The sequence below is a fragment of the Helianthus annuus genome, chromosome 1 (assembly GCF_002127325.2).
Source record: "Helianthus annuus cultivar XRQ/B chromosome 1, HanXRQr2.0-SUNRISE, whole genome shotgun sequence".
Lineage (NCBI taxonomy): Eukaryota > Viridiplantae > Streptophyta > Magnoliopsida > Asterales > Asteraceae > Helianthus > Helianthus annuus.
The window spans coordinates 148,591,124-148,602,628 of NC_035433.2; the positions used below are offsets into that span (position 1 = coordinate 148,591,124).

The 11,505-nt window shown below is 36.7% G+C and overlaps 2 protein-coding genes across 2 annotated transcripts; one reads left to right on the top strand and one right to left on the bottom strand.

Annotated features, from left to right (window-relative positions):
- Positions 1–860: 860 nt before the first annotated feature.
- LOC110934173 (SPX domain-containing protein 2) lies at positions 861–1,932 on the bottom strand. The gene is made up of 4 exons (XM_022177362.1): positions 1,921–1,932; positions 1,797–1,847; positions 1,600–1,732; positions 861–1,243 (listed from the first exon to the last, which is right to left on the bottom strand). Exons 1-4 carry the CDS (start codon positions 1,930–1,932, stop codon positions 861–863), a joined length of 579 nt encoding a protein of 192 aa, XP_022033054.1.
- Positions 1,933–1,987: 55 nt separating this feature from the next.
- Positions 1,988–3,224, top strand: LOC110934167 (uncharacterized mitochondrial protein AtMg00810-like). The gene is made up of 3 exons (XM_035989792.1): positions 1,988–2,555; positions 2,603–3,055; positions 3,172–3,224. The coding sequence occupies exons 1-3, from the start codon at positions 1,988–1,990 to the stop codon at positions 3,222–3,224; spliced, it is 1,074 nt and encodes a 357-aa protein (XP_035845685.1).
- Positions 3,225–11,505: the final 8,281 nt, after the last annotated feature.

An 11,505-nucleotide genomic window follows, 5' to 3' on the forward strand; every position in this document is an offset into this window, starting at 1 on the left:
AGCAACATCAAACTCTTTGTGAAAAATTGGGTCTTTGTAACATGTTTGCAACATGAATTATGGGGGCATGTTAAATTAAGTTATGGCAATATGGTAATTCATGTTGCTACATTATTCTGTTGATAAAGTTGTTTGGGCTGTTTAAACTTCTTTTGGGTAAGTTGTGTGCCGGATATAATGTTTAGGGGCTAAAGGTGTAAATTTGGAGTTAAAGTGTTAAAGGTTTAGAACTTGAAGGTTAATTGTGAAAGTTTCTTTTTGGATTGATATATAAGAGAGGCAAACAGTTGAGTTGTTAAGTTTCCGGAAGCATCTTCACTTTCTCTCTCATCAAGCTCTCATCAGGCGATTAGGGTTTGAGTTTGTTTCAGATCGTTTGTGATCTGTGGTTTTGTGATTTGATCTCGTGTGAGATCTAGTTGTATTTTTTTGTATAGATCAACTGATTTACATCAGTTGATCATATTCTTTCTTGTATTGTTACAGATCTCACTATTGGTGAGATCTAGGGTTTCTGGTGGGTGTTTTCTGGTTTGGGTAAATAATAAAAGTTTTTGTCGCCGTTTTGTCGCTATTTCTTTGTTGTTCTTGTTTTTGTATGATTACCATACCATTTTACATAGACGTTAGAAAGTACGTATATATTCAATCATTTTTTAAATATTGTTTATTATGCATTAAATACATATAAATTGTAAATTTTCATTACTATGTAATTATTTATTATAAGTATCATTTTTGGTACCCAATCCGTGCGTTACTTGGTCTATAACCTAGTGAATAATAAAAGGTTACTACACATAAATTTTGAGTTAATTACAGGTTTACTTAGCAACTTCTTCTAAAACAGGAACTTCTTTTCACACTTCCTCCATCTTTACACATTGTTGAACCGAACTCCCGCTTCGAATCTCCTTCAATATTTCTAATGCCGAAAGCGTGAGTTTCATGTACGTGTTCTCCATGTTCTTGATGTCGATTAGTTCTTTAGGAACTTCAATGAAAGACTTCTCTTTGGGTTCATCATCTTCTATTCTTCTTGTTGATTCAAATGAGGATGATTGTTGTTCATTCATCGAGAAAAGTTGTCCAAGCATCGTCTCACATTTCTTCACAAGATTGTTTAGCACGTCGGTTTTGTAAAACGACTCGTTTAGAACTTTTTGGATGAAAGGCAAGCGAACGAGTGCACCACTTAGTTTACCACTTAGTTTGTCGTGTTTCTTTAATATCTTCACCAATCCTTCAAATATGGAACGACTCGTGTTAACAAAGTTTATACTAGAAGTGTGGACATGTTTTTCGACATCATACCACGTAAGTGATGCCGTGATGGTATTGATTAGTGGTAACAAGTCATATTTAGGGGTCGAAACAGGTAACTTTTTCATACATGTCAAGTGTTTGGGTTGACCCGTCAACAACTATTGTCATTTTTTTATTTCATTGTGAATACACTTTGAATGATTGCGAGTCCATTTGACCCGTTTGATCCACTTCAAAATCTTACCCAACTGACTGACACACGCGTTAGATTAATCTGGTCCCCAAAACTGTTAGACGCTTGACTATTTGTTGAAAAAGTATAGAGATTAGTACCTGTGTAATTAAGAGCACTGTAATTTAACAAGAGAACTATCTCCTCATGTAGATCTACCAGATCTCTACCAACTTTCATTAACTCTATCTCCCGGTTTGAATCTTTGGCTGCAACCAACTTACCTTCTAGAACCTTCAATACAAAAGAAAAATGAGACATTTGTATCTACTCCATACAATCTAATAAAAAAAATTACCTCAATTCTGATAATATACCACTCTTGTTTATCAAGAACAAAGTTGTTGAACTTAACAATAATGCTTTTTATATGGAAATTTGAAAGAAGAAGTATTTATGGATTTACTTGATGGTTTGAAAACAGGTGATAACATTAATAAAGTTTGCAAACTTAACAAGTCTTTGTACGGTTTGAAACAAGCCCCTCGGATGTGGAATGAGAGGCTTGTTAATGTTTTGCTAAATATTGGTTTTGTTCAATCTAAATGTGAGTATTCCATGTTTATAAAAAATAATGATGGTGTGTTTATTGTTCTCCTTGTTTATGTAGATGATATAATTGTGACAGGGAACAATGAAAAAGAAATCAATAATGTCAAAACATTTTTAAAATCAGAATTTTTAATCAAAGACTTGGGTCAGTTAAAGTTCTTTTTGGGAATAGAAGTTATAAGAACTGATGAAGGTATTGCTTTGTCTCAAAGGAAGTATTGTATGGATCTTCTAAATGAATTTGGCATGAGTGGCTGTAAGCCTGTGAGTTGTCCTATTGAGCCAAACTATTCTGTTTCAAACTTGTGCAAAAAGGAAGCTTCAAATTTTGTCGATATATGCAAATATCAGAAACTTGTTGGAAAGTTAATTTATCTATCTCATACAAGACCTGATATAGCATACACTGTTCATTATCTTTCTCAACACATGCATAAGCCCACTGCCGCTCATTCTCAAATTGCTTTTAAATTACTAAGGTATTTGAAGAATGCTCCTGGTGCTGGTCTTATGTTTAAAAAGAGTAAAAAATCGAATTATCTGCATTTGCAGATTCAGATTGGGCAAAGTGTGTCGATAGTAGAAAATCTGTCACTGGTTTTGGCATCTTTCTGGGAAATTCTTTAATTTCTTGGAAAAGTAAAAAACAGAGTGTGGTATCTAGATCATCTGCTGAAGCAGAATACAGATCTATGTGTGCTGCACTTTGTGAGATTATGTGGTTGATCAATGTGTTGCAAGAATTACAAGTTAAAATTGATTTACCTGTTATGTTAAAATGCGATAGCAGTGCTGCTTTATCTATCGCGGCAGATTCTGTGTTCCATGACAAAACCAAACACTTTGAGATTGATCTTTTCTTTCTTAGAGAAAAGATAGCTTCTGGGTTAATTAAAACTGTTGGTGTTAGCTCTGGTGATCAATTGGCTGATATTTTCACGAAAGGATTACTTCCAGCCGATCATAACAAAATGTGTAAGTCTTTAGGTTTATCTAATCCTTTTGGTATTAAAACTGAGGGGGGGGGGGTGTTAAAGATATTAACGATTTTCAGTTTTAATACTTTATTTATTTCCATTATTATTGATTCTTATTCTTGTTCTTGTTTCCATTTATGCGAGATTTGAGGCTGCCTCTAAAGTTGACCGTTGCTTCAGTTTGGGCTGGATATTAGCTGGCATTGGGCTGGAGTGGAAAAGGGATTTGCAGACTGGGCTTATATAAGCCTTCAGCATATGCGTGGAATAAGAACAACAGTCTCTATCATTCCTTACAAGCTACAACACACATCAGTTTCCTGTTCTTCTCTCTCTAATCTCTCACGTATTTCGAGAGATCTACAGCCTCTTGTGCTTAATCATCTTGTTGATGATATTTTGTGTCTTGTACAGTCAATAGACTGTTCTTACTGAATCATTTGTACCGCATCGTTTGTTCACTGGTTAAAGTATCATAAAGTTCTTACTGAATCATTTGTACCGCATCGTGTGTGTTACTATTAAAAAACTTGACTTCATGGGCCTATTGATTAGTTTGATACATAAAGAACATTAATTTGATTAGTTTGATACATAAGAAACATAAATTTGAACCCCCTAAACCAATATTTGTAATCAATACATGTATTCTTTATGAAGTTCTAATATAATTTTGCATCCAACAAAGTTTAAACAAAGTACTCTTTCCATATGTTAGCCATACAATCAAAATCAATAACATACACGTGAAGGTTAAATCGAATTCCACAATTGGATTTAAGTTTTGATCATTTATAAAAGGTAAGTCATTGTTGATTTACGAATTGTCTAACTATTGTTTCCTAGTTTAGTATTAGATTTATTTTTGATAGTCTTCATACCTTTGAAGTAGAATCTAAAGAGAAGAAACTGTCACTAGTAAGACAACAAGTGTTGCATGTTAATTAGTGTGGCTGCGTTTTTTGGCCCCAACCCAGGGATACAACCCAAGAATTAACCAAGAAAATAAGATGAAGAAAATAAATTTGATCAAACGTAATCGACCCTTTTAATAACATTCAAACCGGAAATTACATGCACACCATAATATGTTTTTTAGACATCCTATTTGACACAATAAGACCCCTGTAAAACAAGAAAACCTATTCTAGGTTGGAAACCACGTTTCCTTATTTTACTCAACTTCCTATCATTCAAAATACCCTACAAAACAATTGAATTAAATACTAAAATAACTTTTATGAAACTCCCCTTTAGCTGTTTGTTAATGCACTTTTGGTGATAAGTGCAAGTCTTCCAATATTTAGGGTCTTTATTGTACAAGTGCTCAAAGTTAGTCCCAAGAAGTTCCTAGGGACAATTTGTCCAAGTTTTGGAAGGTTTTTACTTAGTCAGAGTTTTTGTATAGATGTTGCTTTTGTCTGAGTTTTGTGGCAAAAGCTCTGAGCTTTGTGCTATTTGTTTTGTCCGGGCTTTCTAGTTAGTCTTGAAAGTCCGGGTTTCACCTTGTATATATACTTTAATATGGAATAGACAAGGTAACGATTTCTGTGTGAATTTCTGTGCCCTAATCATTGTGTTTTGTCTGGCGGCTGCTTTGTGTGAGTGACGTCATTCATCTTCATCAAGAATACTCAGTGTATTCTTGATTTCTCTCTCAAATCCTTGCATTCTTGTGTTTCATCTACAGTGGTTGATCATCAGGTGGATTCCGCACACCTGTTGGTTGCTTTAGCTGAGTGAGATCTTGGATTAGGAGGCCTTACAAGTGGTATCAGAGCAGTGTGCTCATACTACTGTAGGTGTTTCTTAGTTTGAAGGTTTTGGTGAGAAAAGTTCATATTTTGATTGGGTTTAGTGAGATTTTAGTGAGTTTTTGTGTTTTATTCATGATTCTTCATTCATTTCTAGTGATTTGATGATGGATTTTGAGTAGTTTAGTGAGTTTTTAGTGTTTTCTTCATCTGGGTTTTACAGGGGTTTTTGTTTCTTGTTCATCAGAGGTTTGAAGGTGAAAAAGATTCTTAGTTTGATCTTTGGAAAGCTTGGTCCGTGGTTTACACTTTGTGTTTGTGTCTTCGGAGTATTGTTGAACCAGTGTGTAGTCACATTGGGGAGATAGTCCGAAGATTAGTTCTTTCTGAGTTTTGAGACTTGTCTGAGTTTCAAATCATTCAGTCTGAGCTTTGTCATAGTCCGAATTTTCCTATTAGAGTTATTCAGTCTGAGTTTTTGATTTAGCTTAGTCCGATCTTTTCCATTAAAGGTAGTTTGTCCGAGTTCTATTTAAACTCAGGTAGTCCGAATTTTAGTTTCTATAGTGTCCGAATTTTTAAATTAGGTTTCCTTTAGATATAGTCCGAACTTCTTTAATAGATCTTAGTCCGAGTTTTGTTAGTATTTAGTGTCCGACTTTTTATAGCTTTTATAGTTTATTAGAGTCCGAGTTCTTTAGTAGTAGTCCGTAGAAGTTCATTAGTTATAGGTTCCGAATTTTCAAGTGTGAGTTTAGTCTGAAGTTTATATATTATAGAGAATTGTCCGAATTTCCTTAGATATTCCGAATTTTATATATTATAGAGAATTGTCCGATTTTCTTTAGATATTTAAAGTTCGAGTTTATTAAAGGGTCTTAAGTCCGAGTTTTATTTAATTTATTTAAGTCCGACTTTTAAAAAAATTATTATAGTGTCCGAGTTTTTTTACAAGTGAGTGAGTCCTTGAGTCCGATTTTAATCTGTTTTTCTTTTAATATATGGTCCGAAGTTTTATATCTAAGTAGTCCGAGTTCTTTAGTCTTAGTAGTCCGACCTTTAGTTTAGTATAGAGTCTCCGAGTTTTTTTTATATATAGTTTCATTTGTCCGATCTTTACTTTTAGAATATATAGAGAGTCCATATTTCTGTTAGCTTACTTCTGGAGTCCGAGTTTTAGTTTTAATTCAGATATTAAGTCCGATTTTTTTTTAAAAAGAGTCTTAGTCCGAGTTTTTTTATTAAAATGATAGTCCTATTAGTCCGAGTTTATTAAGTATCTTAGTGTCCGAATTTTGTTGTGTGTCCTTGAGTCCGAGGTTTTTTTGTTTATATCATTGAGTCCGAGTTTGTTTATTAAGTGCCTAGTAGTGTCCGAATTTTTTATAGTTAGTTTAGTCCGAGTTGTATCTAGTTTCATTTGTCCGAGTTTCCTTAATATTTTATATAGTCCGACTTTTTTTTTTTCTCTTTTAAATTCATAGAGTCCGACCTTTCTTTTTAGTTTAGAATCTGTCCGAATTTTTCCATCTGTTAGGGTGTCTGAGTTTAAAGTTCTAACAGTGTAGTCCGAGCTTTGTTTGTGTTTTATTTCAGGTTCTGTGATCCGGGTTTCACACTCTGATTAAAGCTCAGACATTTCACTTTGAACTTGGAAAAAGTCTTCTGTGACACAGTTTTTGCTTGGAAGTTCTCTGTTGTTTTCTGAAATGGCAAACAACAATCTGACTACAATGGTGCAAAACCTCAAGCACAATGCTGAGGTAGGAAGTAACGACAAACCTCCTTTGTTGATCAACGAACTTGATTTTCCTGAGTGGAAAGAGCGTTTCGAAAGGTATGTGCGAGCAAAAGACATCAAAATCTGGTTGTGTATTGTCAAAGGATGTGGAGCTACTCCAGTACGTACATTGACGATTGATACGTATTTGGCACTCACTGACAACCAGAAGAAGTTTTATGACTGTGAAGAGAAAGCTATGTCAATGATAACGATGGCAATGACACAATCTATACTTCATACGTTCCGTAAGAGAAATAGCTCAAAGGAATTGTGGGATAGTATGATCCAGCGATATGAAGGAAACGAAATGTGCAAGAAACGACGTCTCGAACGTTTGAAGACTCAATTCGTCGTGTTCAAGGCTTTGAAGAATGAATCATTTGATGACACAGTGAATCGATTTTATCATCTGCTGAGCGAACTTGATAGAAGTCAAGAGGGTATCTACACTGAATTCGAGAAGGTTGAGAAGTTTCTAAATTGTCTTTCGAGAGAATGGAATATGTACACCGCTTTGATCAGAGAGGGTGTTCTCTACGAAGAGCTTTCATTGGAAGAAGCTGTTCAGAAACTGAGGGGTTACGCTTGGAATATGGAAGATCAAGCATCTGATTTTGAGAAGATCCAAGATCCTCAGTTGTATAAGGCTTCGAAACCAACGGATAAGGGTAGTAATGGTGGAGTCGGTGTTGCTTTGTATTCGGAAAATGAAGGTCCTGCAAGTGAACACGCCTTCATAAGCAACAATGACAGTTCAGGTGGAACAAACAATTCAAATCAAGGGATGTACTCTTCTAGTGGAGCTCAGAAATCTCAAGGAACAAGCCTGAACATTCCTAAGATAGATGCAAGCTGTTTAAAGATGATTGAAGAAAACATGAGTCTGTTGGCATCCTTCATGACTGCCTACGAGAACTTCTGTCTTGGAAAGCTTGTTGAACCGTCAAGTCTCGATGAGGACTTTGATCAGATAGATCAAGATGAAATGGAAGAACTTGATCTACAACTCAATATGGCACTGTTAGTCCGAAGAGCGAAGAAGTTTCTGTTGAAGACGGGTAGGAAGTTCATAGGAGGTCAGACAAAGACTCGAATGGGAGTCGACATGTCCAAAGTAAAATGTTACAACTGTGGTATCTACGGGCATTTCGCACGTGATTGTCGAAAGCCGAAAATGGAAAGATCTGACAACAATTCCCGAGGAAATAATTCAAGACCTCACAACAATTCATCAGCTGGTACCTCTAACTCAAGTGCTCGTTCAAGTGGGTCTGAAAATCTTACACCTTCGATAAACAACGCTATGGTGGCTCAACCTCTACAGAGTGTGACTGAGCCTTATGATTGGGGTTGTGCCTTGGAAGACATTTCGGGAGCTATTGTGTCACAAGCATTTATAGCTGAAATTGTGAACGAAGAAGTGTGTGAAGAGGTTGTCGAAGAGACTAGCATTGAGGAACTTGCAGTTGTAGCTGAGGTTATTGGGGAAGAATTGGATTCGGGGAATGTTGCAGAGAATGAAAGTCTTTCGATCGAAGAGACTGTTGAGAAGCCTAGCAAGACAGAAGATGGAAAAAAGGGTGAACGCTTTGAATTCAACATCTCCACAGCTGAAATGCAGCAATTTGCGGATGCAGAAGCTAAAAGGTTGGAAGAAAACTCCGTAGAAAACGAGGCTTGTGCATTCATGGCTGGAATTGAGGTAAAATCATCTTCTGTAGATAAGCGATGTGCTAGATGTGTTGAGTTTGTGACTAAGATTGATAGATATGCACTTCATAACACAAACTTAATTGCAGATTTAGAAAAATCCAGAGAACTCATTGCTGTTTTGTCTAATTCGGATAAAGAACACCGAATTAAGATAAAAGCACTGAAAAATGATATCTCTGAATTTGAGAGACTTGTGGCTGTGGGTAATCTTAGAAATCAGGAATTAAAATCTGAACTTGAAATGAATCAAAATTGTGTTTTGGAAAAGAATAAAATCATTTTGGAAAAAGATAATCTGATTTTAGATTTGCAACGAAAGATTGAAAAGTTCAGGGATTCATCCGAAGTGATGAACTTCTGTATTAACAGCCAACGTCTCAAAGAATCTGAGGAAGGAATGTTTGGCATTGGTTATAACAAGGTGCCTCCACCGGTAAACCATAATTATACATCAATGCCAAGCATCGATCCTGAATTGGCAAACTTTGTGCCAACAACCCCTCTGACAGTTGAACCACAAAGTGAGTCAGAATCTGAGCCAGATGAAGTCACTGACTCAGATCAGTCGAAGAAGAGTGGAATTTCAAAGATAAATGAGGTGAACCTTGAAAACATTGAAAATTTGATAAGCAACAAGATTTTAGAAATTTTCAATCAAGTTCAAAATGAGAAGTCAAAACCTAAGTCACGTGGGAAAACTAAAAAGACTTTGAAAAATGTCCCTAAAACTGAGTTTGTTAAAGGGGAGGATTTTGTCAAAGAAGAAGTAAAAATCGAAACAGGTTCCAACTCTCAGTTTGTGAACCAAATTTTGAAAAATTCCACCAACGCCTCATCATCTTCGACCGATCATGAGGAACGTCCGAAGAACGCTGCGAAAATTCGCAAATGCTACAAGTGTCGTGGGAAAGGACACTTAGCAGCAGACTGTCCAGATGACAGGGGTAAATCACTTGTTGATCCTGATCAAAAGAAACCTTTTGTTAACAAGCCACAAAATGAATCAGTTAATGTTGAAAAGAAAAATGGTAAAAATCAAAAGGTTGAGAAAAACAAAGTGATTAAACAAGAAGTAAAACCTGATGTTAAACCAAATGTTAAATCACAACAAAATCAGGATCAAGAGGAGAAACCCGTTGTTATTAACCGTGGGGACAGATCAGAAAATGTACCTCAAAGACATGATACTCGTGAGAAAACCCCTCACAGACGACAAAATCATGTCACCTTTCAAGGAGTTGAGAATGACAAACGTTCTGGAGGTTCGAACAACAACTATGCTAGACCTCATGCACAGAACAGATACGTGAATGATCGAAATGCGTCACCCCCCCGATTTCCAAATCAAAGACCGCATTCGGATAATCATCCACGATCATTCTCAAGACACGAAGATGCTCCTAGATTTGGTAGGAATTTTGAGTCACCCAGGAATCAAAATTACAGTTACCAAAACTATGGAAGCCGAGGGTATGGAAACTCTGGTTATACCAACAGATCGTCAACTCCGTATAATCCACGATTTACGGGGACTCATTCCAACAATTTCCGAACTGGAAATGGTGGACACAGAGGCGATGATGGTTATTTCAAAGAGTTTTCTTATGTTGACGAATCAGGACGACCCAAGACCATCATGGCTTGGGTCCCACACTCTAACTAAATTTTTGTTGGGGAGTGTAGGAGCAGCTGAAGAGGGCTATCTATATTTGGTATATCGATAGTGGCTGTTCCAGACACATGACAGGAAATAAAGAATTATTGAACAATTTTAAACAAATTCGTGGTGGTTATGTGAACTTTGCCGGTGAAAAGGGTGGTTACATCACCGGTGAAGGCTCTGTGTCAAATGGAAAGATTACGCTGCATAAAGTGAACTACGTTGAAGAACTGAAGCATAACTTGATGTCGGTTTCTCAAATCTGTGATAACAAGTACACGATGTTGTTCACTGATAAAGCTTGCTTCGTGTTGCGTCCGGGATTTGCTGTTCCTGAAGATTGGATCGTTATGAGAGCTCCAAGGGTGAACAACACATATGTCATGGACATGCGCCCGTTGGTTAACTCGTCTGCTCCAGCGACCTGTCTACTTTCAAAGGCGACTGAAGATCAATCGTATCTCTGGCATAGGAGAATGGGCCACGTGCATCTGCGAAAAATGAACCACTTAGTGAAAAACAACTTGGTGTTGGGGGTTCCTTTACGTAGTTTCAATATGCACAACAAATGTGAATCATGTGAAAAAGGAAAAATCAAACGAAAGCCTCATAAACCAAAAACAGCTAACTCGATCCAAAAACCACTTGAATTGCTTCACATGGATCTTTTCGGCCCGATCCATGTTGCTAGCATTGGTGGGATGTCTTATTGCTTAGTTGTCACTGACGATTTCTCACGTTACTCATGGGTATTTTTCTTAAAAACAAAGGATCAAACCACTGGTATTTTAAGAGACTTATTCAAACAACTTGAGAAAAATTATTCACTTCCTATTAAGAAAATCCGAAGTGACAACGGCACTGAGTTTAAAAATCAGTATATGGATGAGTTATGTCGGGAAATGGGAATAATTCATCAGTTCAGCGCTCCATATGTTCCTCAACAGAACGGAGTTGCAGAACGGAAGAATCGTACCCTGATTGAGGCGGCCAGCACTATGCTTTCTGAATCAAAATTGCCAATTTTCTTCTGGGCCGAGGCGCTAAACACTGCATGTTATGTGTTAAATCATGTGCTTACTGTCAAAAGAGAAGATAAAACGTGTTATGAATTGCTTGAAAACAGGAAACCGAACCTATCTGGTTTTCAGCCTTTTGGGATTAAGTGTGTTATCAAACGCACTAAGGATACTCCGAAAATGGGGGAAGTTGGTGAAATTGGGTTCTTTTTGGGTTATGCCAATGGAACTCCAAACAAACGCGTTTATAACATCAAGAAGCGAACAGTGGAGATCGTGTTTGACATAACTCCTTTGAGTTTCGATCCTCCACCGTCCGAATTCGGTCCCAAAAGCGGTTATGATTATGATAAATTATTTGATTCATTTGATCTTCCTGATGTTTCAGAAGAAGATTCGGAGGTTGTATACACACATCTTGTGAACAAAGATGAAGTGGATGCGAGCTGGAGAGCAAGTATTCCTACTAATGTGTCTTCGAATGTTCCAGTCGCTGATTCTTCGATCGTAAATGATGTTGTTGCTGAGCAGATCCCCAAAGCAGCTGCT